Source organism: Geotrypetes seraphini, chromosome 10 (assembly GCF_902459505.1).
Source record: "Geotrypetes seraphini chromosome 10, aGeoSer1.1, whole genome shotgun sequence".
Classification (NCBI taxonomy): Eukaryota; Metazoa; Chordata; class Amphibia; order Gymnophiona; family Dermophiidae; genus Geotrypetes; species Geotrypetes seraphini.
Window position 1 is genome coordinate 61,935,663 of NC_047093.1, and position 24,021 is coordinate 61,959,683.

Sequence of the window (24,021 nt, forward strand, 5' to 3'; positions counted from 1 at the left end):
CGTGAGTCGGCTGACTGGTCTTTAGTGGATCAGGAAGTTGCTAAGATTGAGCTGGGAGCTTCTTTTTTCTCTGATTCCATGTATGATCTGTTGCGTGCCTCGGTCAAGTCCATGGTTCTCGGGGTTGGTCGAATGCAGCATCTAAGGCTAAGCTCAAGTTTATTAAGTTTTGATATACCGCTTATTAAAGCCTAAGCGGTTTCCATCCAAATTTTTACAAAGATTAAAAATTAGGGAAAACTTACAAGAATTATTAAAACTCATTACTGGACAAACTGGACACAAAAGGGAAAACCAATAAGAGGATACATCATATTAAAAAAAAAAAAGAGAGAGAGAAGATGGGGAAGGGACAAACCCAAAGGGTGAGAAAAGGAAGAATAGTAGATGAATGGAAAAGAAGAAGAGAAGAAAAAAAGTCTAAAGAATTGAAATCAGGGGTAAATGTTGAGAACTAGGTATCGAAAGCATCATTGAAGAGGAAAGTTTTGAGACCTGATTTAAACTTTGAGACACAATGGTCCTGTTAGGTTAATGGGAAAAGAGTTCCACAATGTAGGTGCTACCACAGAAAAGATAGTTTTAAGGGTGGTGTCGAATACAATTTGGCGCAAGGAGGGAATAGAAAGAAGATATCGTTGGGTGGATCTGAGCACTTGCTGTAGTATATGGAGTCCAGAATCTTTATCAATGAATGCTGGCAAATGATCTGATTGTACATTGAGTGTAAGGAGTAATATCTTAAAAGTAATCCGGTGTGCTACAGGCAGCTAGTGGGCATCTTTTAAGAGATGTATAATGTGGTCGCATTTCAGTCTTTATAGATAATTTTAACTGCCGTATTTTGTATAATTTGAATTCTGCGTATCTAAGCTCAGTAAATTTCCATTTCGGGGCTCCTCTCTCTTTGGAGAGGAGTTAGATAAGGTGGTTCAGGCCTTGAGTGACTCTAAGGTGCCTCGGTTGCATCTTCTTCAGTGTGCACTTCTTCGGCAGTGGTCGCCACAGATTCACAATCTGGACTCTCCTGTCCCACTTTGGGGCTTAGTTCGTTGCAGCCTGCGCTGGTGGCTCCAGATTTCCAATCTGGTTAAGGGAGTGAGTCTCGATCAGCCCCAATGGACAGTGCTTCTCATGGACACCAGTCTCCTCAGTTGGGGGGCTCAATGTCTTGGCCGCTTGGTTCAGGGCTGATGGTCACCGGTGAAGGCATCCTGGTTGATGAATGTTCTGGAGACCAGAACCATTTGGCTAGCATTGGTAGAATTCCAGTTCTTGCTGGAGGGCAAGTCAGTTTGAATGCTCTCAAATAATACCATGGCAGTGGCCTATGTCAGTCATCAGGAGGGCACCAAGAGTCATCTGATGGCACTGGAGACCTCTCTGCTCATGGAATGGGTGGAGGCTCATCTTCGGGACATCTGTTTCCCATATTGCTGGCATAGATAATGTCCAAGCAGATTTTCTCAGTCATCATGTCCTGGATCTCAGCAAGGTGGTGTCTTAGGCTGGAAGCCTTTGAGTTGATTATTAGTTCCTGGGGTTGGCCGATTATGGATCTCATGGCCATGAGTGTCAACGCCAAAGTGCCAAGGTTCTTTAGTTGGTGCAGGGATTGCCAGGCCGAGGGACTGGATGCTTTGGTGCAGGCTTGGCTGATGACTGGCCTGCTGTATGTCTTTCCACCATAGCCTCTGGTGGGCAGAGTTCTTCGGATTGTCTGACACTCAGGCCATGTGATTTTAGTATCTCCAGACTGGCCCAGGCACCTGTGGTTTGTGGATCTGGTTCATCTGCTAGTGTCAGATCTTCTCCTGATCTTCTGACTTATCCCAATGTTCGATCCAGGTCCCTTTTGTCTTACGGCTTGGCATTTGAAAGGGCTTGCATAAGGAAGAAGAGATATTCGGATAAGGTGATCTCAATTCTCTTAGGATATTGGAGACTTTCCACCTCTCAGGCTTATGTGAGGGTTTGGCATCTTTTTGAGGAGCGGTATTCCGCATGTGACATGGTTCCCTTTCGTGCTGCTTTGCCTCACATCTTGGAGTTTCTGCATGATGGCCTTGAATGCAGCCTTGCTTGCTGCTAAGGTTCCTTCAATGACCTCTTGTCTAAGAGAGAATGACCGTGCCGTGTGCTTTAGAATAATGCTGATATTTTATTTTTGCAGTATAATACTCTTAGCAAGTGAACAGCATAAAATAATAAAGAAGATCTCAGCATATAATCAGACAGCACACAGGAGAGATTTACAACAGAGACTAGCAAATCTTTCTGTGTAAAAATCATCTCTAACCTGAATCCCAAACTAGGCACATTTTTTTAATACTTTTACTGATGTCAGTAGAGGATCATCTGGATTCTTCTCTTATTTGCTTTGTACATACTATACAAAGGAAATAGCAGATGAATCCCAAGACACAAAAAAGCTTTTCCAACTTCTAAAAGAACTCAAACACCAAATCTTACCTGACCAAACTCTACCTGACCTCCCCCCCCCCCCCCCCCGACCTCAGCCACCCTCTTAGCGACATTCTTCAAAAACAAAATCGCAACTATCAGGTCCACCTTCAGTGAAACACCTACGCACCTAGAAGAGATCACAACACCCCCCCCCAGAGAAAGAATCGGTTGCAGCAGACAGAACCTGGTCCCACTTCTCACCTTTACAATGGTCGGACCTAAACAAACTCTATAATAAATACAGCCATGCAGCCTGTGACCTCAACCATTGCCCCCCATACCTATTGAAAACTTCCAATACTCTATTTTGCACCCTCCTTCTGCAATGGATACAAACTATACTCATAGATGGCCTTTTCCCACAAGACCTCAGCGAAATCATCATCACTTTGATCCTAAACCCAAAGGGCCAACAGATCAACCCTTCAACTACAGACCCATAGCCTCAATACCACTTTATGTCAAGCTAATGGAAAAATGCCCATGCTCACCTCGTAGCTAAAGTCCTAACCTTATACCTACAAAACCACAACATACTTCACCCCACACAATCTGGCTTCAGAACCAACTACAGCACTGAAACCTAACTAGGATCACTCATGGACACTGCTAGACAACACCTCAGCACAGGCAAAAAAATGCTGATTATTCAACTAGATCTCTTCACAGCTTTTGACCTGGTAGATCATGATATCCTTCTACAAATACTAGACTCAATAGGAATCACTGGCAAGGTATTTTCATGGTTTAAAGGATTTCTACAATCCAGAACATACATAGTTAAGACCAACAGAGAATAATCAACAATGGTCCAATCCCTGTGGCATACCCCAAGGATCACCATTATCTCCTACACTCTTCAACCTATACATTGCTTCCCTCAGCTCCTGCCTAGATAAACTAGGCCTAACCTCCTACAGCTATAAAGACAACATCACCATTCTCCTTCCTTTCGACTAACCAGCACCCTCCATGGCAGACACAATACACAAAACACTTGAAACAGTAGCAACATGGATGAAAGCACACAAACTAAAACTAAATCCCGACAAAACAAACTTCATCCTCCTCGAAAATAGCAAAACCCCAACCATAACAAACCTATAATAAATTCAATCTCATACCCCATTGAACTCACTTTAAAACTCCTGGGAGTGCTGATAAACAGAGGATGTACCATATAGCCACAAATCAACAAAACAATAAAAAAAAATCATTTGCTGTCATGAGAAACCTAAGGCAAGTTCAAAAATTCTTCGACAGAAAACAGTTCCAACTTGTGGTACAATCCCCAGTCCTAGGTCTAATAAACTACGGCAACATACTATATCTCTTTTGCCCAGCAACCATGATAAAACAACTACAAACAGTTAAAAAACACAGCCCTAAGACTTTTCTACTCGCTGAAGAAATACTACCACATCACAGAGGCATACCATGACTCACACTGGCTCCCAATACAAGCAAGAGTACTCTTCAAATTCTACTGCCTACTATTTAAAACCATAAACGGAGACAGCCCAGCCTAATGGAAGAACTGACTAATTTAATCCACCTCAGCCAGACACAGGAGAACCCACACACCATTCACACACCCTCCAACCAAAAATGTCAAACGAAAAAAACTGTACGATAACCTCCTAGCCACTCGAGCAGCAAAACTGGACCACCAACTCTCCAACTTACTGATCTTGACCACAGACTACAAAACCTTCAAAAAAGAAACAAAAATCCTACTATTTAAAAAATACATAAAACCAAACTAACACAGCTAGATCTATCTCGAGCATCACCTGCAATACTCTCCAATCTTTAGCAACTTAGAAAATGTCCAGACTACTCCTTATGTACCTCTAAATGTCCTGACAATTCATATGTAATCCACCTTGAACCGCAAGGTAATAGTGTTATAGAAATCACTAATGTAATGTAATCTTTTGTAATACATACCTAACTTTACCCTGGACACATCTTATTCCTAACCCCCTTGCCTCCTTGTCCATATAAGATGTTATTTTTTCTGTTCTTATCTTTCTTATAAACTGGAGTCAGCTTTTTCCATTCTGCTTGGCCTGAAAGTTTGTTTCCATGTAAACGTACCATATTTTTTTGCACTATAAGATGCACCTGACCATAAGACGAGGAGAAAAACAAGAAAAAAATATTCCGAACCAAATGGTGTACCAAAATATTTAATAAAATATAGCGGAATAATATTTCAACCATGGAAAGTCAACAGTAGTATTAAGAACCATCATCACTGTCATTAACAAATGAGGAGAGACTTTAAGGTTCAAGCACGCTTCTAGTTTTCTGTACCCTGTCCCCTCTCTGGTGGTCTAGTGGTAGACGGGGACAGGAGGGATCTGTCCCAGCCGACTAACAATTTTATACACCCCCCCCCAAACCTTTTTTCAATCCTGGTGGTCCAGCCATGTATCAGCAGGAGCGAGCTTTCCGCATTCCTGCCCTGCACTGAGCCCCTCCCTCGCTGGACAGCTGCCTCAGATCTTGCAGCCAGCGGCGCACAAGGCAGGAGCGAGCTTTTCATGCTTCAGCCTGGGTCCGCACCACTCCCTGAATGTCTGCCGTCAGTTCTCGTGAGATCTGAGGCAGCCATCCAGCAAGGGAAGGGCTCAACGCAGGGCAGGAGTGTGGAAAGCTCGCGCCTGCTAATACACCACTGGACCACCAGAATTTAAAAAGGGAAAAAAGGTATAAGTTTCCCTGACAGCCAGGCACACACCTAAATTAGCTGGGCGTAGCGCCCGGCTAAAAGACGCTAGGGAGAACACTGCACATCACGATCTGTGATACAATATTCACTCCATAAGATGCACAGACATTTCCACCCACTTTTGGGGGGGAAAAGTGCATCTTATGGAGCAAAAAATACAGGTAGGTAGTTTACTGGGAAATACACCAGCCATTTTTTATAGACTTGGGTTTCAGTCTGTGCCATTTTGTATGTTTTCTATTTTGTATGCCACCTTTGCCTCCAGCAACTTAGACAGGTCAGGGTCCATCTCACTTGGTTCTCCCATAGGGCGCAGATTGCCGCTTTCTCTTCCTTCCGAAGTCTCTTGTATGGTCTGTGTTTGGCCTGTTCGCCAGATATGATTCAATTCCTGAGAGCTGCGAAATTGCTCTGGCCACCAGTTTGTTCATCTGTTTCCACCTGGGATCTCAATCTGGTTCTCTCCGTGCTCATTCATCTGCCTTTTGAGCCTCTTGACTCCTGCACATTGAAGGACCATACTCTTAAGGCGGTCTTCTTGGTGGCCATTACTTCCATGAGATGCATTTCAGAACCTTCTCTTGTAGGCCATCTTTCCTGGAGTTCTCTAAGGAGCGGGTCGTTCTGCGGTCGGTTCCTTTCTTTCTTCTGAAGGTGGTATATCTGTTTCATGTCAACCAGTCCATGGTCCTCCCAGTCTTGGGTAGTCAGAAGGGCTTGTTGAAGCAAAGGCAGTTGTGCAATTTGGATGTCAATAAGGTCCTTCGCTCTTATGTTCAGTGGACCCAGGAGTTCTGTAAGTCGGATCGTCTTTTTTATGTTTTAAGTTTTTTATTGATTTTTTCATATAACAAGTGTAATAAATTTTCATACAATTATTTTAACAATACACTTGATATTTCTAATGTACTTTATATAAAACATATCTTATATTATCCTTATGATTTTATATATCATATAAACTATAATGATTTTATCAATTATTATTTAATTATGAATCCTCTTCCCTCCCTTTATTTTGTTATTGTCACATAAGAATAACATCTATTATGATAAATTATTTATAATTTATGACAAAGAGAATAAAAACCTTACCCCCTCCCACCCTCCCTCCTTTAACCATTATCTTAATATGGGAAAAATGAAATCAGTCATTACAAAAATCTGTTAATGGTCCCCAAATCCTCTTGAACTTATCTATATATCCTTTTTCATTTTACATAGAGCTTTATGGACCCCTACACGTTTACATAGAATTGATAGCTCTCATCTAGAAGCAGGGACATTAGATCATCTATTATTTTATTGTCCATTCATATTAATATTTTGGAAATCAATTTGGCCTCAAATTAATAGGATGTTAGAAAATCCAGTAGCCTTGACATATGATACGGTTTTGTTTGGTACTGCAATGAGAGCTCGGAGTCAAATTTCGTCAAATAACAATAAACTTTTATTTATAATGACTGGAGTAGCAGTTCAACAAATTACACATAACTGGAAAAATTGTGACAGATTAAACTATAATTTTTGGTGGAACTCAGTTTGCCATATATATAAGATGGAGCGTACATTAGTCGGATCGTCTTTTTGTCCTCTTAGCAGGTCCTCGTAAAGGGGACAGTGCTTCTGAGGCTACCGCTTCAAGGTACCTTCTCCTAAAGAAGCCTGTTCCGGAATTTCTCAAAGCTCATTCCACTCGGGGTCAGGCAGCTTCTTGGACTAAATCTTCTCTTGTATCTCTGGTGGATATCAGTAAAGCTGCAGTTTGTCCTTCTCTCCATTTCTTTGTTCACCACTACAGTGTGGACATTCAGGTGCGTTGGGATGCAGTGTTCGGTGAGCATGTTCTTGTGGCAGCCCTTCTGGGGTCCCACTCATGATGGGTACTGCTTTGGTATGTCCCATTCATTTTCTGTGCCGGTCTGGAGGGACGCTAAAGGAGAAATTAGGTCCTTACCTGCTAATTTTCTTTCTTTTAGTCCCTCCAGACCGGCACAGATCCCGCCCTGTCGTTTGGTTTGGTGTTTTTTCGTGAAGAGTATGTTTTTTTTTCTGCAGGAGTTGTTTGTTTGTTGGGGGAGTTTAGAAAAGTAGTGGCATTTGGTTCAGCTGGTTTAGCTGGCGAACTGTGGAATGTTTCTGAAAGGTTCTTATTCTAATCAGTATCCAACAGTGTTTTTTTCTCCATGTGAGTGTGCAGTTGGTATGTTATTACTTCATCCTATTTGTTTTCTGCTTGGCTATTTGTCAAGACTGATTCTAATAGGGACTGCACAACCCACTTGTACTGAATCCAAAAGTTAGTGTCTCAGTCTCCACCTGCTGGCGGAGGAGCATAAACCCATCCGTTTCTGTGCCGGTCTGGAGGGACTAAAAGAAAGAAAATTAGCAGGTTAAGGACCTAATTTCTCATTTCTGTTTCTAGAACAAGCCACTACCGCCTCCACCTCCTGGCATGCTAAAAGGTCCTCAGACTACACCTGTTGTACCTGGAGCTCCTCCCAATTCCTCTGTCAATATGTTCTCAATAAGGGCAGGTAACATATCTTTAACTTTTGTGCTGTCTTTTTCAGCCAAGCTATAGGTAGTATTTCACATAGTAACATAGTAAATGAAGGCAGATAAAGACCTGTATGGCTCATCTATTCTGCTCAGCAAGGTGGCCAGAGTTGTACCTTATACTCCATGCAGGTTACACTTTTCTATGCCCTGTTTAAAGTTCAAGATATTTAAATACTTTGATTCTGTCCTCCTATACTAGATTCCTCTGCTTATCCCATGCATTGTTGATTTCTGTTAGTTATTTTTTTCCCTGCCACATCCACTGGGAGGGTATTCAGCCATCCACCACCCTCTTCATGAAAACTATTGCCTGATATTACTCCATAGTCTACTGCTCTGCAGTTTTACTTCATGTCCTCTAGTTCTGCTGCCTCTCCATCTCTAAAAAAAATTTGTTTGTATATTAATACACCTCAATGTTTGTATCATATCTCCCTTGTCACTCCTTTCCTCTAGGATATACATATTCAGGTCTTCAAGTCTCTTCTCATACATCTCTTGGAGCAAATCCCATACCATTTTTGTCTCCTTCCTCTGAACTGTTTCAAGTCTTTTCAGCAAATACAGCCTCCAGAACTGAACACAACTCTGTGGAACCTCATTAATGACTTATACAAGAGCATTACTACCTTGGTTGGTTGTGTCTCTCTATGCAGCCTAGCATCCTTCTGGCTTTGGCCACTGCTTTGTCATTTTCACCACCTTGATGTCCTCAGACACTGTCCCTAAGGTCCCTTTCCTAATCTGTGTACATCAGCCTCTCCATTTCTATCTCATAAAGCTCCTTTTGAATTTCTACATCCCAAGTACATCAATCTACATTTCTTGGCATTAAAAATTTTAACTGTGAAAGACCATGTTTGTATTTATTTATTTCCATTATTTATTATCTGCACTATTCTAGGTGGAGTAAAAATTTAACATCCATAGTAACCCCCTCAATAAAAACTGACTTTAAAACAGTGGTTTCCAACCCTGTCCTGGAGGACTACCAGCCAGTCAGGTTTTCAGGATAACCCTAATGAATATGCATGGAGCTGATTTGCATACCTGTCACCTCCATTAAATGCAAATCTCTTTCATGCATATTCATTAGGGTTATCCCAAAAACCCAACTAGCTGGTGGTCCTCCAGGACAGGGTTGGGAACCACTGCTTTAAAACATTAGATGGTAAAACCAATCCATACTTCATCTATTGTGCCATAGTTTACTTCTTCCCAAGAGATTTAATTTATTCCATATACTTGTTGAAATAAGAGTTTTCAGGCCCTTCTTAAAATGTGTCATATCTGATAAAGTTCTTAAATTACTCCTCACTGTGCATATTCCTGGCTAGGGGATACTAAAGGGCTGCTGGAATTCAAAAGAGCATTGGACAAGTTCCTGGATCAAAAGTTCACAGAATTATTACCACAGTAGACTTGGAGAGACATTGCTCATTCTTGGAAATGAGCTATGAGAAATGGATCAAAGATACTTGTTGCACAGACTGACCACTGTTGGAGATAGGATTCTGGGCTCAATGGACCTTGGTGTGATCAATATGGCTTTTCTGTTATCCTGTTAGTCTACTTGAATGTGTGGAAATAAAGGTTAATTTAAACCAAAACAAATGAACTAACTTATTACATTTCTCACTTAACTTTGGAGGGAGGAGATTACCCTTCTTCAAAAGAAAATGGAAATGAACAATATTAAGTATAAAAGTACAACTCAGTAAGTTTTGTGGTAATTGGCCTTTAATGCTTTGGAAAAGCTGGATTTAAAATTTTTATATATTTAGGTAAAAATAAATGTTCTTATAAGTTACCTAAAGAGTTAATTATTTTGTTTTTCCCACACTTCAGGGTTGATCAAGGTGCAGTTATGTGGATAAGCTGCTTGCCTTTCAGGCAGTGTGGCTTTGGGTTAAATTAGCATGTTATATTTTATCTCAGAGTTCTTATTTAATTTTTAGGTGACAGATAAAAACTTACATGTTTGATAAATTTATAGTGCATACAATGTCATGAGTATTAGATAATTTATTACTCTTGTATATTACGGTTGTTTCCACTTTCTTATTTGTAAACCGCTCTAAATTTTAAGGTCACTGGGGTATATAAATAAAATAAAACTGCATGTCTCCCTTCTTCCTTCAGCAGGAAGCAGAGGTCGCTATGTTGATGTCCTAAACCCAGTTGGCAATAAATCTAATAGTTCTGTTCCTCTACCATCTGATTTATTTGCTCCATTGGCACCAATGCCTATCCCTACAAACCTGTTTGTACCAAATGCAGGTATGTAATGTAAAACAAAAGGAAACCCAGAAAAATGCATAGAGAGACATCTGTGTTAAATTTAAATGTGTTATCTGGTAGTTATAAGCTGTTATGAAATTAAATAGTTATGAAACTCTCTGTTGCCAGTTCTAGATGAAGTGCAGCCTGCAGAAGGTGGTGACGCTAAACAGGCACTAACAGCAGAGCAAACCAGCACCGAGCCTAGTACAGAATCTCAGGTTGGTTAACAGGGAAACAGTGCATCCACATGAATCCTGTTTTCTGGGTCACAATACAGTTATTTGCTGTTTAAAACCAGATGATATGGAAATTACATTGAGAAAAAGAAGCCTTTGGTTGTAGAGCACAGTTACTTACCGTAACAGGTGTTATCCAGGGACAGCAGGCAGATATTCTCTACATGTGGGCGACGTCATCTACGAAGCCTCCTAGCGGACGTTCTCACAAGCAGACTTGCTTGAAGATCTTCAAGCTTGCGAGTGTATCGCGCATGCGCGATAGCCCCTCTCGCCCGATCTAGGGCATGCGTCTCCTCAGTGTGTCCTCAGTTCAGATAGCACGCAAAGAAGCCAACCACGGGGAGGTGGGTGGGTTGCGAGAATATCTGCCTGCTGTCCCTGGATAACACCTGTTACGGTAAGTAACTGTGCTTTATCCCAGGACAAGCAGGCAGCATATTCTCTACATGTGGGAGACCTCCAAGCTAACCAGAATGTGGATGGTGGGAGAGTTGGCAAATTAGGAGAACAGATTTTGCAAAACTGACTGGCCAAAATGGCCATCACGCCTGGAGAAAGCATCCAGACAGTAGTGCGAGGTGAACATATGAACCGAGGACCAAGTGGCAGCCTTACAGATTTCCTCAATCGGAGTCGAGCGGAGGAAAGCAACAGACGCCGCCATCATTCTGACCTTATGGCCAGAGACTCAACCTGGCAGGTAGAGACCAGCCTGAGCGTAACAGAAAGAGATATAAGCGGCCAACCAGTTGGAAATGGTCTGCTTAGAAACAGATCGCCCCAAGCGATTCGAATCGAAAGAGAGGAACAGCTGGGGGGGCAGTATGATGAGGAGCAGTGCGCTTCAAGTAGAAGACCAGCGCACGTTTACAGTCAAGAGAATGCAGCGCCACTTCACCAGGATGAGAATGGGGATTTGGAAAAAAATACAGGAAGAACAATGGATTGGTTGATGTGAAAATCTGAAACAACCTTAGGCAAGAATTTAGGATGGGTATGGAAAACCACCTTATCATGATGGAAGACAGTGAAAGGCAGGTCTGCCATCAAAGCCTGAAGTTCACTGACCCAACGGGCAGAAGTGAGGGCAACAAGGAACACAACCTTCCAATTAAGAAACTTCAAGTGAGCTCGCGCCAGCGGCTCAAAAGGAGGCTTCATCAAGTGAGCAAGAACCACATTGAGATCCCAAACCACCGGAGGAGGCTTAAGGGGTGGATGAACGTGCAAAAGGCCCTTCATGAAACGGGAAACCACAGGATGAACAGAGAGAGGTTTCCCATCAATCGGCTGATGAAAAGCAGCAATGGCACTAAGGTGGACTTGAATCGAAGAGGACTGGAGTCAGACAAGTACAAGACAAGTACAAGAGATAATCCAGTACAAACGACAAGGAGGCAGACTGCAGATCAAGGCGCAATTGTGCACACCAAGAAGGAAAATGGGTCCACTTCTGAAGGTAACACTGGCGAGTGGACTCCTTCCAAGAGGCTTCCAGGACATCCAGCACAGACTGGGAGAACTGGAATGACGGTATCAAGTCTCTATGAACCAAGCCGTTAAGTACAGAGACTGCAGGTTGGGTTGAAGCAGAGATCCCCGACTCTGTGTAAGCAGAGAAGGAAAAACAGGCAGAAGAAGAGGCTCCCTGGAACTGAGCTGTAGCAGAAGGGAGAACCAAGGCTGTCAGGGCCACCGAGGAGCTATCAGAATCATGGTGGCGTGCGTGGACTTGAGTCTGACAAGAGTCTTCAGAATCAGAGGGAATGGAGGAAACGCATACAGAAACAGTGTTATCCAATCCAGGAGGAAGGCATCCGCTTCGAGCCTGTGGGGGTCGTAGACCCTGGAGCAGAAGCAGGGCAGCTTGTGATTGAGGGGGGACGCAACGAGTCCCCCAATGAGCAAACACCTGACGCAGGGTCGAGGAGTGGAGAGACCATTCATGAGGCTGTAGCAGATGACTCAACCTGTCCGCCAGACAATTCTGCTGGCCCTGAAGGTAGACTGCTCGAAGAAAGATGTTGCAGCGGACGGCCCAATCCCAGAGCCGCATCGCCTCCCAGCACGGACCCGTGCCCCCTTGTTTGTTGATATAATACATGGCGACTTGGTTGTCCATGCGAACCAACATCACATGGTCGTGAAGCAGGTGACAAAAAGCTTTCAGAGCGAGGAAAACCGGCCAAAGCTCCAGCAGATTGATGTGACAAAGGCGGTCGTTACTGGACCAGAGACCCTGAGTGCGAAGACTGTCCAGATGACCCCCTCCAAGCAAAGGCCAACGAGTCCGTCGTGAGGACCTTCTGTGGGGAAGGAGCATGAAACAGAAAACCTCTGGAAAGATTGGAAAAGAGCATCCACCAGCGGAGAGACTACTTCAATAAAGGAGTCACGACAATGAGTCGAGAGACAGGATCCCGATCCTGGTTCCATTGAGAGGCCAGCGTCCACTGAGGAATGCGGAGGTGAAGTCTGGCAAAAGGAGTCACGTGAACAGTGGAGGCCATGTGGCCGAGCAGAACCATCATGAGTCGAGCCAGGACCGAGGACAGGAGGGCTACCCACTGACACAAGCGGACAATGGTCTCCTGACGAGGCCAAGGCAAGAAAGAGTGGAGACAAACCGTGTTGAGGACCGCTCCGATGAACTCGAGAGACTGGGACGGACAGAGGTGAGATTTGGGAAAGTTCACCTCGAATCCGAGACTCTGAAGGAGGCAAATGGTCTGATTCGTCGCCCACAGAACCTCCAGGCGAGAGGGCGCTTTGATCAACCAATCGTCGAGGTAGGGAAACACTTGCAGTCCCCGGAGACGCAGGGCCACCGCTACTACAACTAGGCATTTTGTGAAAACCCTCGGAGAGGCCGCTAGGCCGAAGGGAAGAACATGATACTGGAGGTGGAGATCCCACACCCGGAATCTCAGATACAAGCGTGAGGCCAGGTGGATTGGAATGTGCGTGTACGCCTCCTTGAGGTCCAACGAGCACAGCCAATCCCCTTCCTCCATCAAGGGATACAAGGTGGGAAAGGTGAGCATCCTGAACTTGTCCTTAACCAGAAACTTGTTCAGAGCCCTGAAGTCCAGGATCGGACGCAGATCTCCCGTCTTCTTGGGTACCAGGAAGAACCGGGAATAAAACCCCGTATTCCACTAACCTCCTTGACCGCCCGAAGGCGGAGGAGGGCCTGAGCTTCCTGCAGAAGAGGCAGATGGGACCGCAGAAGGGAACTCTCTTGGTGGAAGGTCCGGGGGTACGCGACTGAAGTGAAGGAAGTACCCTTCCCGGACAATGGAAAGGATCCAACTGTCGGTGGTAAGACTTTCCCACTGAGAATAGAAATGACGGAGACGACCCCCGATGGGAAGGGGGGAAGGCTCCAGAAGGAAGGAAGTCAACAGGCTCGGACAGGAATTGTCAAAAAGACGGCCCAGGCTTCGCCGGAGCCGGCGGCTGCGCCTTAGCTTGACATTGTTGTGGAGGCTGAGGCCGCTTCGCAGGCGGCCGAGAGAACGCAGGAGAGGAATTTTGTAATGCCGGGTCGGGGGAGTCTTCAGCTTAAGTCTCACCAGAGAGGCGAAGGACAGTTCGTGTTCCGAAAGGCGCTTGGTGGCTGGCTCAATGGAATCGTCAAAGAGTTCATGACCCACGCAAGGGAGATTGGCAAGACAATCCTGGAGGTTCGGATCCATATCGACGATCCTGAGCCAGGCGAGGTGACGCATGGCGATCGCAAAGCCCGTGACCCTCGAGGACAACTTGAAAGCGTCGTAGGCCGCCTGAAACATATAGAGGCGGAGCTGAGAGAGAGTCTCCTCAAGAAGACAAAACTCCTGATGCTGGGAAGCCGGCACGTCCGCCTGAAAGGAGTGGAGGGCTTCCACACAGAACCTGAGATAGGATGTGAAGATTAAAACTATAGTTAAGGACACGGTTCGCCATCATCGAATTTTGATAAAGGCAGCGACCAAACTTGTCCATCGTACGGCCCTCCCGTCCGGGAGGGACAGCAGCATACACCTTCGAGGAGTTGGTCTTTTTCAAGGAGGACTCAACCACCAAGGATTGATGAGAAAACAGAGAACTTTCAAACCCCTTGACCGGGATCGTCCGGTAACGGGATTCCAATTTGGAGGGAATGGCCGTAACCGCATAAGGCAGGGGTAGGGAACTCCGGTCTTCGAGAGCTTTATTCCAGTCGGGTTTTCAGGATTTCCCCAATGAATATGCATTGAAAGCAGTGCATGCAAATAGATCTCATGCATATTCATTGGGGAAATCCTGAAAACCCAACTGGAATACGGCTCTCGAGGACCGAAGTTCCCTACCCCTGGCATAAGGTGTCTCCAGGTTCCGGAGAAATGTCTGTCGAAGAACCTGATGGAGAGGCAAACGCAGCACCTCACGAGGCGGATGAGAAACACCCATTTCCGCCAGGTATTCCTGGGTATAATGGGACTCAGACTGGAGGTCCATATTCAGGGCCTTACCCATGTCAGAAATGAAACGAGCAAAGGAGGAGGTACTCGAAGAGGAAGACACGTCCTCCGGAGGGGACCTCGATCGCGATCTGGGGGCAGCAGAAAATGAGGGAGAAATTTCTCTTGAGTAGTATGACGGTGCATCGGAATCACGCGAATGGGAGATCGAGGAGGCTCGACTAGACTGCCTCGGAGGCATTGAGGAACGGCCCCGGGAAAAGTGTATCGGGGAAGATCCTGGAGTCCAAGGCACTAGCATGCGCAGCCTCGGCAAAGACGGAGTAAACGAAAATTCCCCTAGAGGCCTCGAAGAGGACCCCTGGAAGGCGCCCACCAGCTTTGTCAGGGAAAGCGAACCAGCTTCCATCTCCAAGTCAATAACAGTAGTCAAGGTCCTTGTTGTTGGAGACCAGCCCCGAAGGGGCGGAGAAGACCGCAATTTTTTGGAAGGGGCGAGCCTCGACAAGGTAGAGGATGAAAGACGAGCCCCCTTCTGAGACCCTCGGAAAGTCACAGGCCCCGAATCAGGGGACGAAAAATTGCTCGAGGCGACTCTGCGAATCTTGCGGGTACGGCCCCTAGACCCGAGAGAAGGACGCTCAGGCTGGTCAGACCGGGACTGCGTCGAGGTCGGGAGAAGTTGGCTCACAACTGAGGAAAGCTACGTAGTAAGGATAGCCTTAAGCATGTCCTCGAACATAGGCACCGAGACCAAGGGAGGTTGGGTCGGAGGTGCAGCAGTGCGCTCCTTAGGGGGCGACCTCGAGGAAGAGTATCCCCTACGTGAGGAGGCACGCTTTGTATGAGATCTCGACGAGGCCGACGAGGCGTCACCCATGTGAGACTCCGAGGTAGGCTTCTTTGCCGGCACAACTGAGGAGGGAACAAGAGACTTACCCAAGGCCAGTGTAGCAGGAGGGGCTGAGGCCGAGCTCGAGGCCTGTCCCACTGGATCCATCGGGCCAAAGAGTTGGAGAATCTTGGCCACTTTCCGACGAAGAGCCCACGGTTGCAAAGTCGCACAACGCGGGCATGATTCAGCGCGGTGCTCCGCCCCCAGGCACTCCACACACCAATTATGGGGGTCAGTTGTACCTAGTGCAGTTCTTAAACCCAGAACGAGGCGGGACATAAGAAAAAAGACGACCGCAGCCCCGCGAGGCCCGGCGGCCAAAGCAAGACCGGTCAACCTGGCCAAAAAGACTCGGAAAATAAAATAAAATAAAGACACGAGCACAGCGACTCACCCGAAATAAAACAAATAAGCCGCGGTGCAAAGAGGGACAATGAGATTGCGCGAAGCAAGGGAGCAGTGCTTCTGGCTCCACGGAAAACATAGAACTGAGGACACGCTGAGGAGACGCATGCCCTAGATCGGACGGGAGGGGCTCTCGCGCATGCGCGGTACACTAGCAAGCTTGAAGATCTTCAAGCAAATCTACTTGCGAGAACGTCCGCTAGGGGGCTCCGTAGATGACGTCACCCACATGTAGAGAATATGCTGCCTGCTTGTCCTGGGTTAAAGGTTTGTTCCTTAATGCTCTCTGCAGCATTCATTCCAATACCCCATTTCACTATCATCTTGCTGGATATTTGGACATGAGAGCCACATTGGAACTTGCTTGTGATAAATCTGCAGTGCTCTAGTCATGTTTTATTCCCTGTTAAGGCACCTTTATATTCTACAGATATCTAGTCTTGTTACCATCCTCCACACCCAAATGCCTGCACATGACAGTAGTAAGGGCTATAGCCTCTCTGAGGATACAGCGAAAGAAACCCACACTCTGACCTTTTTGTTTGATAGCTTCCTTCTACTTCTGAAAATCCTGCTGTGAGTGTGGATGGATCAGGAGAGGTAAGTGTAATCCAGTAGGAGTTTTCTCATCTCATGGCCCTAATAGATGCTGGATTTGAGTCTGGCTGATTTATACAAGATGTTTAATCCCACAATAGCTCGAGTGTCTTAACTCATTAGTAGACAGCTATACACCAGATAAGAATCAGTAGCTTATATTCTGGTTACTGCCAAACAGTCTGGCCTGTGGATCCAAAGGTTCTCATTTGGAATCTACAGAGGTAAAATTAAGACAGTTGATAAAAGGAATGTTAGATTTGCAGTGGCTTTAAAATGAGCCTATTCTAACATATGCATATATCCTGATTTGCTGTAAGATGGAAAATGTAAAGGGCTTTTTCATTTTTACAATTTGGATTTTTAGATTTATTACTTGCCTTTTTAAAATCCAAGCTCAAGGTGAGTTTTATTCAGGTACATGAATTATTTTCTTGCCCAATGAGTTTACAATTTAAGTTGTATCTAAGGCAATGTGGGGTAAAGTGACTTGACAACGTCACAAAGCATCAGTGGGAGAAATAGGATATGAATGCTCACTTCCTGGTTTGCAACCTGCTTTTGTAACCACTGAGCTGCTACTCCAGCCTTCAAATGATTCCTTAAAATGTTCAGGTATTTCTTAATATTTACTAAACTCCCTCTTCTAAAATAAAATAAAATATATATTTTTTTTATTTGGCACATATGGATAACTTGAAGTTAGCTTTAGCCCTTTACAGTGTGTGAAGCCCGCTTGTCCTTATACTGAATGCATCATGCAGTGATCCGCATGACCACTTTCTTTTGTTTTTGTGTGTGTTCTTGCTGTTTTGTAGCTTTCGCGCTCTAGTTCAATGAGTTCATTATCTCGTGAAGTAAGCCAGCATTTTCCACAGGTACCCATGGCTGGCCATTTTCCCACTCTGTTAATTTTATTATTTATTTATTTTATATTGAATGCACTTTAACTAACATTTTTGTTTGCCTGCCCCTCACCATTACATTAACTTTTCCCAAAAGATGTTGAGTTCCTTAACTTGATATTCTACTGTACACAGAAGAAAATGCACATCTGTGTTGGTCTGAAGCAGCCATATGAGCTCAGATGTGCTTTCAATTTGCCTGATCATCATGTAAAATGTGCAGGATTCTGAAAGTAGATTAAATCAGCTGGTTAGGCAATGTTAGCTGAGATTCTCAGCATGTGTAATTTTTCCAGGTAGCACTATGCAATTTACTTGGGGGTGGGAGAAGCGGATAACCAGTTGTAACTTTTATATAAGCAAGGGAAAGGAAGTAAATATATTTTTGGTTTGTACTGTATATACTCAAATATAAACCAAGATTTTTGGGCCCAAAAAATGGCCCCAAAATTGGGGTCTCTATTTATATTCAAGTCCTCAAGTCTATGCACTCACCCCGTCCACCACCTGGACCCATTGCAGGCCTCTCGCAAGCCTGCCTTAAGCCCTGGTGGTCAAGCAGTGAGCCGAGACAGGAACGATCCTTCCTGTGTCCTGTCCCAGCCAACTGTTAACCATCCCGCTTCCCTCCCTGAAACCCAGTCCAACATACCTTTTGAACCCTGGTGGTCTAGCAATGAAGTGGGGCAGGAGCGATTTTTCTTCACTCCTGCCCCGTGCGGAGCCGCAATCAGAAATGGCTGCGCAAGTTCCCAGGGCAGTCTCGTGAGATCATGAGAACTTGCAAGACTGTCCTGGGAACTTGCTCAGCCATTTCTGATCACAGCTTCTCACGGGGCAGGAACAAAGAAAAATTGCTCCTACCCCGCTTCACTGCTAGACCACCAGGGTTCAAAAGGTATGTTGGAGGGGGAGGCGAGAGGGAAGCGGGGTGGTTAACAGTTGGCCAGGACAGGACGCGGGTAGGATCGCTTCTGTCTTGGCTCACCACTGGACCACCAGGGCTTAAGGCAAGCCCATGGGAGGCCTACAACAGGTCCGGGAGGCGGGGTGGTTAATAGCCGGCTGGGACAGGACACGGGAAGAATTGCTCCTGTCTCAGCTCACCGCTGGACCACCAGGGTTTAAGGGAGGCCTGCGGTAGGCATTAGAGGCTGGGTGAACCTTTTCCCCCTTTTTTTGGAGGAAAAAAGGTTAACATGGTTTATAATCGGATTGTTTTATATTTGAAAGCTTGCTCATGCCCAATACACTGGGCCGAAAGAACTCGAGGTGGCCATTCAGAGAGGGGCTCAGTGTAGGGCAGGAGCATGGAAAGCTCATTCCTGCCTGGTACACCACTGGACCACCAGGGATTCAAAAAGGTACATGGGGGGAGGCGGGAGGGAGGTAAAAAAAATTGACAGTTGGACAGGAGACAGGAGGGATCCCTCCTGTTCCGGCCCACCAGGTCATAAGGCAGGCCCGATGGAGGCCTGCAAGACATTGGGAGAGAAGAGGGGACAAGGGTACAGGGCAGGAAGGGGGACTGGGTGCAGAGCCTGGCAGGAGGAAGGGGGACAGGGCACAGATCCTAGCAGAGCACATGAATATTAAACACATATTAACCCCCCCCCTTAAATTTGAGTTAACCTTTTTTCCTCCTTTTTGGGGGGAAAAAGGGTACCTCCTCTTATACTCGGATCGACTTTTATATTCGAGTATATACGGTATATGGTACTTGTGTTCCTTAATAAATCATAACTAGTTCAGTGTTGCTGTGGTGTGGGCACCATTTTGGGTATCTCTGAACTGAAGTTGCATTTGGATGAAATGGTTTGAAGCATGCTAACATTTAGCATGTAGGACCAACATTATTTTCTCTCTCGTCCTGTCTTGCCTTCATCACTTCCCCCTCTGTTGTATAAATATTTAGAAGTAAATCTCATATCATCATAATTTTGGGTACTACTAGCTCAACAGATGGATGCCCTGGAACTTAAGAGTGATGGAAGTTGGTATTTTTAGAGCACCTTTGTCAGTAATGAGTTTTCCCCCCTCCAAATAAATTGCAGTAGTCATGCTCAGTGGAAGAATAAGCTACCCATGAAGGAAATCCAGTTAACAAGATGCCTGCTTAAAAAAAAAAAGTCAAAAATGTTCATTACTATCTAATGTCAAAAATAATAATATTGACCAATTCTGATGGTAAACAGCTGAGCCTGTCAGAGTAAAAGGGAATCCTTCATCTATTGTATGAATTGCACAAGGAGAAGGTAAAGGGCAAACTAGATTTTGCTGGGATTTTGTCTTGTTGCACTTGCTGAAACTTGTAACTGCTAGCATGAGATTGTACTAACTTGGTTAACATTGCATTGCTGTTCAGTTCACTTTGTGTGCATGGTGGTTTTTTTTCTTCCCTCAAAAGCAGTTTCTAGGTTTGTTTTGCATGTTATGGTGTGTTGCCACTATTCATATAAAATGTGCACATACAGTAGCTGTGTTTGTGCCCATTAATGATAACCTTCTGCTTTTCAATGCTATGGATCTTTTTTCAAGTACTGTAAAATTCCTCTCTTGATAAATAAAATACATGCCACCCAGAGAAACATGACTTAACATGCTTATGACAAAATATATTTCCCACATTGTAGGTACCAATGAATATAACACCCCCAGAAGGACCTCTTCCTGGAACAGTTCCATTTTACAACCCTTCTCAATTTGCACAAGTAAGTGGGAGTCTAGCCTTGCTAAAAATTGAACTCTGCAGAAAGTGATTCTTTGAAAAGTAAACAAGACAGTGTGGTATTAGAAACAAAGAAGCAGGAGAGTCAGCAGGTCTGACTTGCTGCTGCCATCCCAGTGTAGACGGCACCCAGAGAAACATGAGAAGAGATATCACAGCACTGACACAGGAAGGCAAATTTCAGTACACTCTGTTTATGCAAAGTATGACATATTACTGATAACATTCAGCCTGTATGATGGATTGAGACTTAAAGCATGGGTAAGACATTTCTAAAGTGATATTTTTTCTACATTAAGTTTTTTTTTCTTTATTGTTAATATGTGGTAGAAAAATATTTCTTGTAGATTCCATTCTTTAGCATCCTCCAGATCGGCACAGAATGGATGGGTTTACGGATGGGTGGAGACTGAGACATTGACTTTTGGCTGCAGTACAAGTGGGCTGTGCAATCCCATCTACAATCAATCTGTTCTCAGTCTTCAGCAGGTGGAGTGGTAAGCTTGTACAGCCTTTCCTTTGGTTAGCTAGGGCCTGTTGGATCTGATTAGTAACCTTTCTCTTGTCCCTTTTTGCTGTCCGGACAGAGCTTGGGGGACCCTTTCAGGGGTCCTACTGACTTTGGGGTGCCACACTTGAAAGGGTCGAGTCTCTCCCCTCATTTCCTCCTCCTCCTCCCCAGTTTTATTTCTCTAGAGCAGGGGTAGGGAACTCCGGTCCTCGAGAGCCATATTCCAGTCTGGTTTTCAGGATTTCCTCAATGAATATGCATTGAAAGCAGTGCATGCAAACAGATCTCATGCATATTCACTAGGGAAATCCTGAAAACCCGACTGGAATACGGCTCTCGAGGACCAGAGTTCCCTACCCCTGCTCTAGAGGAGCTTCATCTGTACGCCTGGTCACCCTTTAGGCACAGAGTAAAGTTTAGAGAGCCAGTGGGGTGTGCTCTATTAGTCTTGCAGCTGTGGGCTGTGAGTTAAAAAGAAAACAAAAAGGAAAATGCCACAGATAAAAGAAAATAAAGGGCCTGAGGCAGCTGTTTTTATAGTGTTTTTGTGCTTAGGTTTCCTGCGCATATGATATGAGCACTTTTAAAAGGCAGAAGTGAATTTTATGTGCGTGCCGAGCGGTGAATGTGGCTGGTATGTGCGTGCAAAGTGTTCTGGCTGCTTTGAGGGGGAACTGGCGTCGGCTACCGGCATGCAGAGTTCCTTTTCGCGCATGCACTGCTTGTTGGTGGGGAGTGTGGGGGAAGCCCGGGCTTCCCATGCTGCCCACGCTGGGGTTTCCTCAACTGCCAGCGGTCAGTGGGGATACAGTTTTGACCGCCATGGGCGCTGGGGATTCCCTTTCCGCTGCAGCAGCTGCTGCTTGTGGTTTTGATTTAGTGGCTGGGTCTAGTCAGGTCTCATTGCCGCCTCTGCATTTGGGAGACAGTTTTTCAGCGGGCCTTCCTTCAGTTTTGGAAGGAAGTGCCGCCATTTTGCCCATGGCCCCAGGCAACCTTCCTCCTGTTTTAGAAAGACAGGAACAGGTCCTATCTGTTTCTTCTGCTCCTTCAGTGAGTTCTGTGGTGCTGCTGGGAGTTTTCTGTCCTGATTTTGTTTCAGCCTTGTGCAAGGCTTATGTACAAGTGGCTGGAAGTTCTGCTTCAACTCTGGGGGTCTCCGGGTCTTTTTTTTTTTTTTGGGGGTGTGTGTTTTCCTTCCACGGCCACCACCTTTCATTCTTCTGCAGTGTCTGCCTCTGTCCAGTTTCCCCAGCATCGTCCAAGCGGCCACGCATGGCTTGGGACGAGGACTTTTTTCTGGATGATCCAGTTTTGTCGGATGAAGATTTGGAGCTTAGTGAAGAACCTCAAGATCCTTTATGGGGGGGGGGGATGATGATTTGGATGGCGGAGGCAAGGATGTGTCGGTAGTGTGCATTTTTCACAGCGAAGAGCTGCAGGTGCTTCAGGGGTTGGTTCGTCACAGACTGCGCTGGTGGATGCAGTCTTCCAATCTGGTTCATGGAGTGAGTCTGAATCAGCACCAGTGGACAGTGCTTCTAACAGACGCCAGTCTCCTCAATTGGGGAGCCTAATGTTTCAGTTGCTCAGTGCAGGGTGGCTTATCACCAGTGGAGGCTTCCTGGTCGATCAATATTCTGGAGACCTGAGCCATTCAGTTGGCGTTGCTGACTTTCCAGCTATTTCTGGAGAGCAAGTCAGATTGGGTTCTGTTGTACAATGCCATGGCAGTGGCTTATGTCAATCGTCTGGGGGGAGCCAACAGTCATCTGGTAGTGCAGGAGTAGACTCTTTTGATGGAATGGGCAGAGGCTCATCTTCTGGACATCTCGGTCTCCCACATAGCGGGAGTGAACAACATCCAGGCAGACTTCCTCAGTCATCATATGCTGAATCCGGATGAGTGGTGTCTCGGGCTGGAAGCCTTCGAGTTGATTTTCAGTCATGGGGCCGGCTGGTCATGGACCTCATGGCCACGAGTGTCAACGCCAAAGCACTGGGGTTCTTCAGTCAGTGCAGGGATTACCAGGTTAAGGGGCTGGATGCTCTGGTGCAGCCTTGGCCGATGATCGGCCTACTGTATGTCTTTCCTCTGTGGCCTTTGGTGGGTAGAGTGTTTTTTCACATTGCTCAACATGCAGGCCACATGATCCTAGTGCCTCCGGATTGGCTTAGGTGCCCTTGGTACGCAGTTCTAGTTTTGGCTTCTCGTGGCAGATCCTCTTCCGCTGCCCCTCTCGCCTGACCTTCTGACTCGTGATCCCATTCCCATGTTCATTCCAGGTCCCTTTTGTCTTACGGCTTTGGCTTTTGAACGGGAACGCCTAAGTAAGAAAGGTTATTCAGATAAGGTGATATTACATTACATTATATTAGAGATTTCTATTCTGTCATTACCTTGTGGTTCAAGGCGGATTACAAAAGAGTTATAAATGGTGGGTTACAATGGAAGATTATTGGTGATTTCTAGAGAAGTTAAGGAGTAGAACAGGTAGTATCTGTGAGGCAGGAAGAAGGTGAGAGGAAGGAAGGTATTTGTGATGTTAAGACTGTTTCATCCGCCCTCTTGAGTTCTCGGAGACTTTCCACCTCTTGGGCATATGTGCACATTTGGCATCTTTTTGAGGACTGGTGGTCCGCGCGGGGCATGCTTCCCCTTCATGCCTCACATCTTGGGAGATTTTGCAGGATGATCTGGAACGGGGCCTTGTTTGATCCTCCCTCCAGGTACAGATTGTAGCTTTATCTTCTTTTCATAGTCTGGTGCAGGGTCGGCATTTGGTCTCTACTTCTGATGCGGTTCACTTCTTGAGAGCAGCAAAATTGCTCCAGCCACCAGTTCGTCCTTCTTTTCCAGTCTGGGATCTCTATTTATTTTTTTTTTTTTAATTCTTTATTCAGTTTTAACTCTTGCAACAAGTGTACAAAATTCAATCAGATAATTTGTACAAATCACTTGACATTCTAACAATTATTGTCAAATGCATATAAAAAAGACCCCTCCCCCACCCATCCCATTCATCAGGAATAAACCCATTAAATCACATAACATACCTCCCCATCCCCACATTAAATATAGTCCTATGTAATAAAAAGGTGTCCAAGGTGTCTAATCATTAGAATATGCAATCAATGGCCCCCAAATCTTGAAACTATTATAATTTCCTTGCTGTATAGCAAGCACTCTCTCCATTTTATAAATATGACAAACTGAATTCCACCAAAAGGTATAATTAAGTTTA

General features: G+C 45.3%; 1 protein-coding gene and 1 long non-coding RNA gene across 10 annotated transcripts in view; one reads left to right on the forward strand and one right to left on the reverse strand.

Annotated features, from left to right (window-relative positions):
* SEC16A (SEC16 homolog A, endoplasmic reticulum export factor) overlaps window positions 1-24,021 on the forward strand; it is a 152,625-nt gene that overhangs the window by 124,944 nt on the left and 3,660 nt on the right. For 3 of the 8 annotated variants that reach the window (XM_033960142.1, XM_033960139.1, XM_033960140.1), the window contains exons 26-31: window positions 7,632-7,743; window positions 9,911-10,048; window positions 10,178-10,269; window positions 16,585-16,635; window positions 17,451-17,510; window positions 20,171-20,248. In XM_033960142.1, the coding sequence (XP_033816033.1) occupies window positions 7,632-7,743; window positions 9,911-10,048; window positions 10,178-10,269; window positions 16,585-16,635; window positions 17,451-17,510; window positions 20,171-20,248 (531 nt within the window). The remainder of the gene's footprint in view (window positions 1-7,631; window positions 7,744-9,910; window positions 10,049-10,177; window positions 10,270-16,584; window positions 16,636-17,450; window positions 17,511-20,170; window positions 20,249-24,021) is intronic. The other 5 variants (XM_033960144.1, XM_033960143.1, XM_033960145.1 and 2 more) reach the window with 5 other exon arrangements.
* Window positions 1-24,021, reverse strand: part of LOC117367533 — a 61,026-nt gene that overhangs the window by 27,480 nt on the left and 9,525 nt on the right. Inside the window, exons 3-4 of one of the 2 annotated variants that reach the window (XR_004540785.1) lie at window positions 16,570-16,848; window positions 6,695-7,576 (exon numbers count right to left, since the gene is read on the reverse strand). This is a non-coding gene — a long non-coding RNA (uncharacterized LOC117367533). Of the gene's footprint in view, window positions 1-6,694; window positions 7,577-16,569; window positions 16,849-24,021 lie in introns of those variants that run through there. The other variant, XR_004540786.1, reaches the window with a different exon arrangement.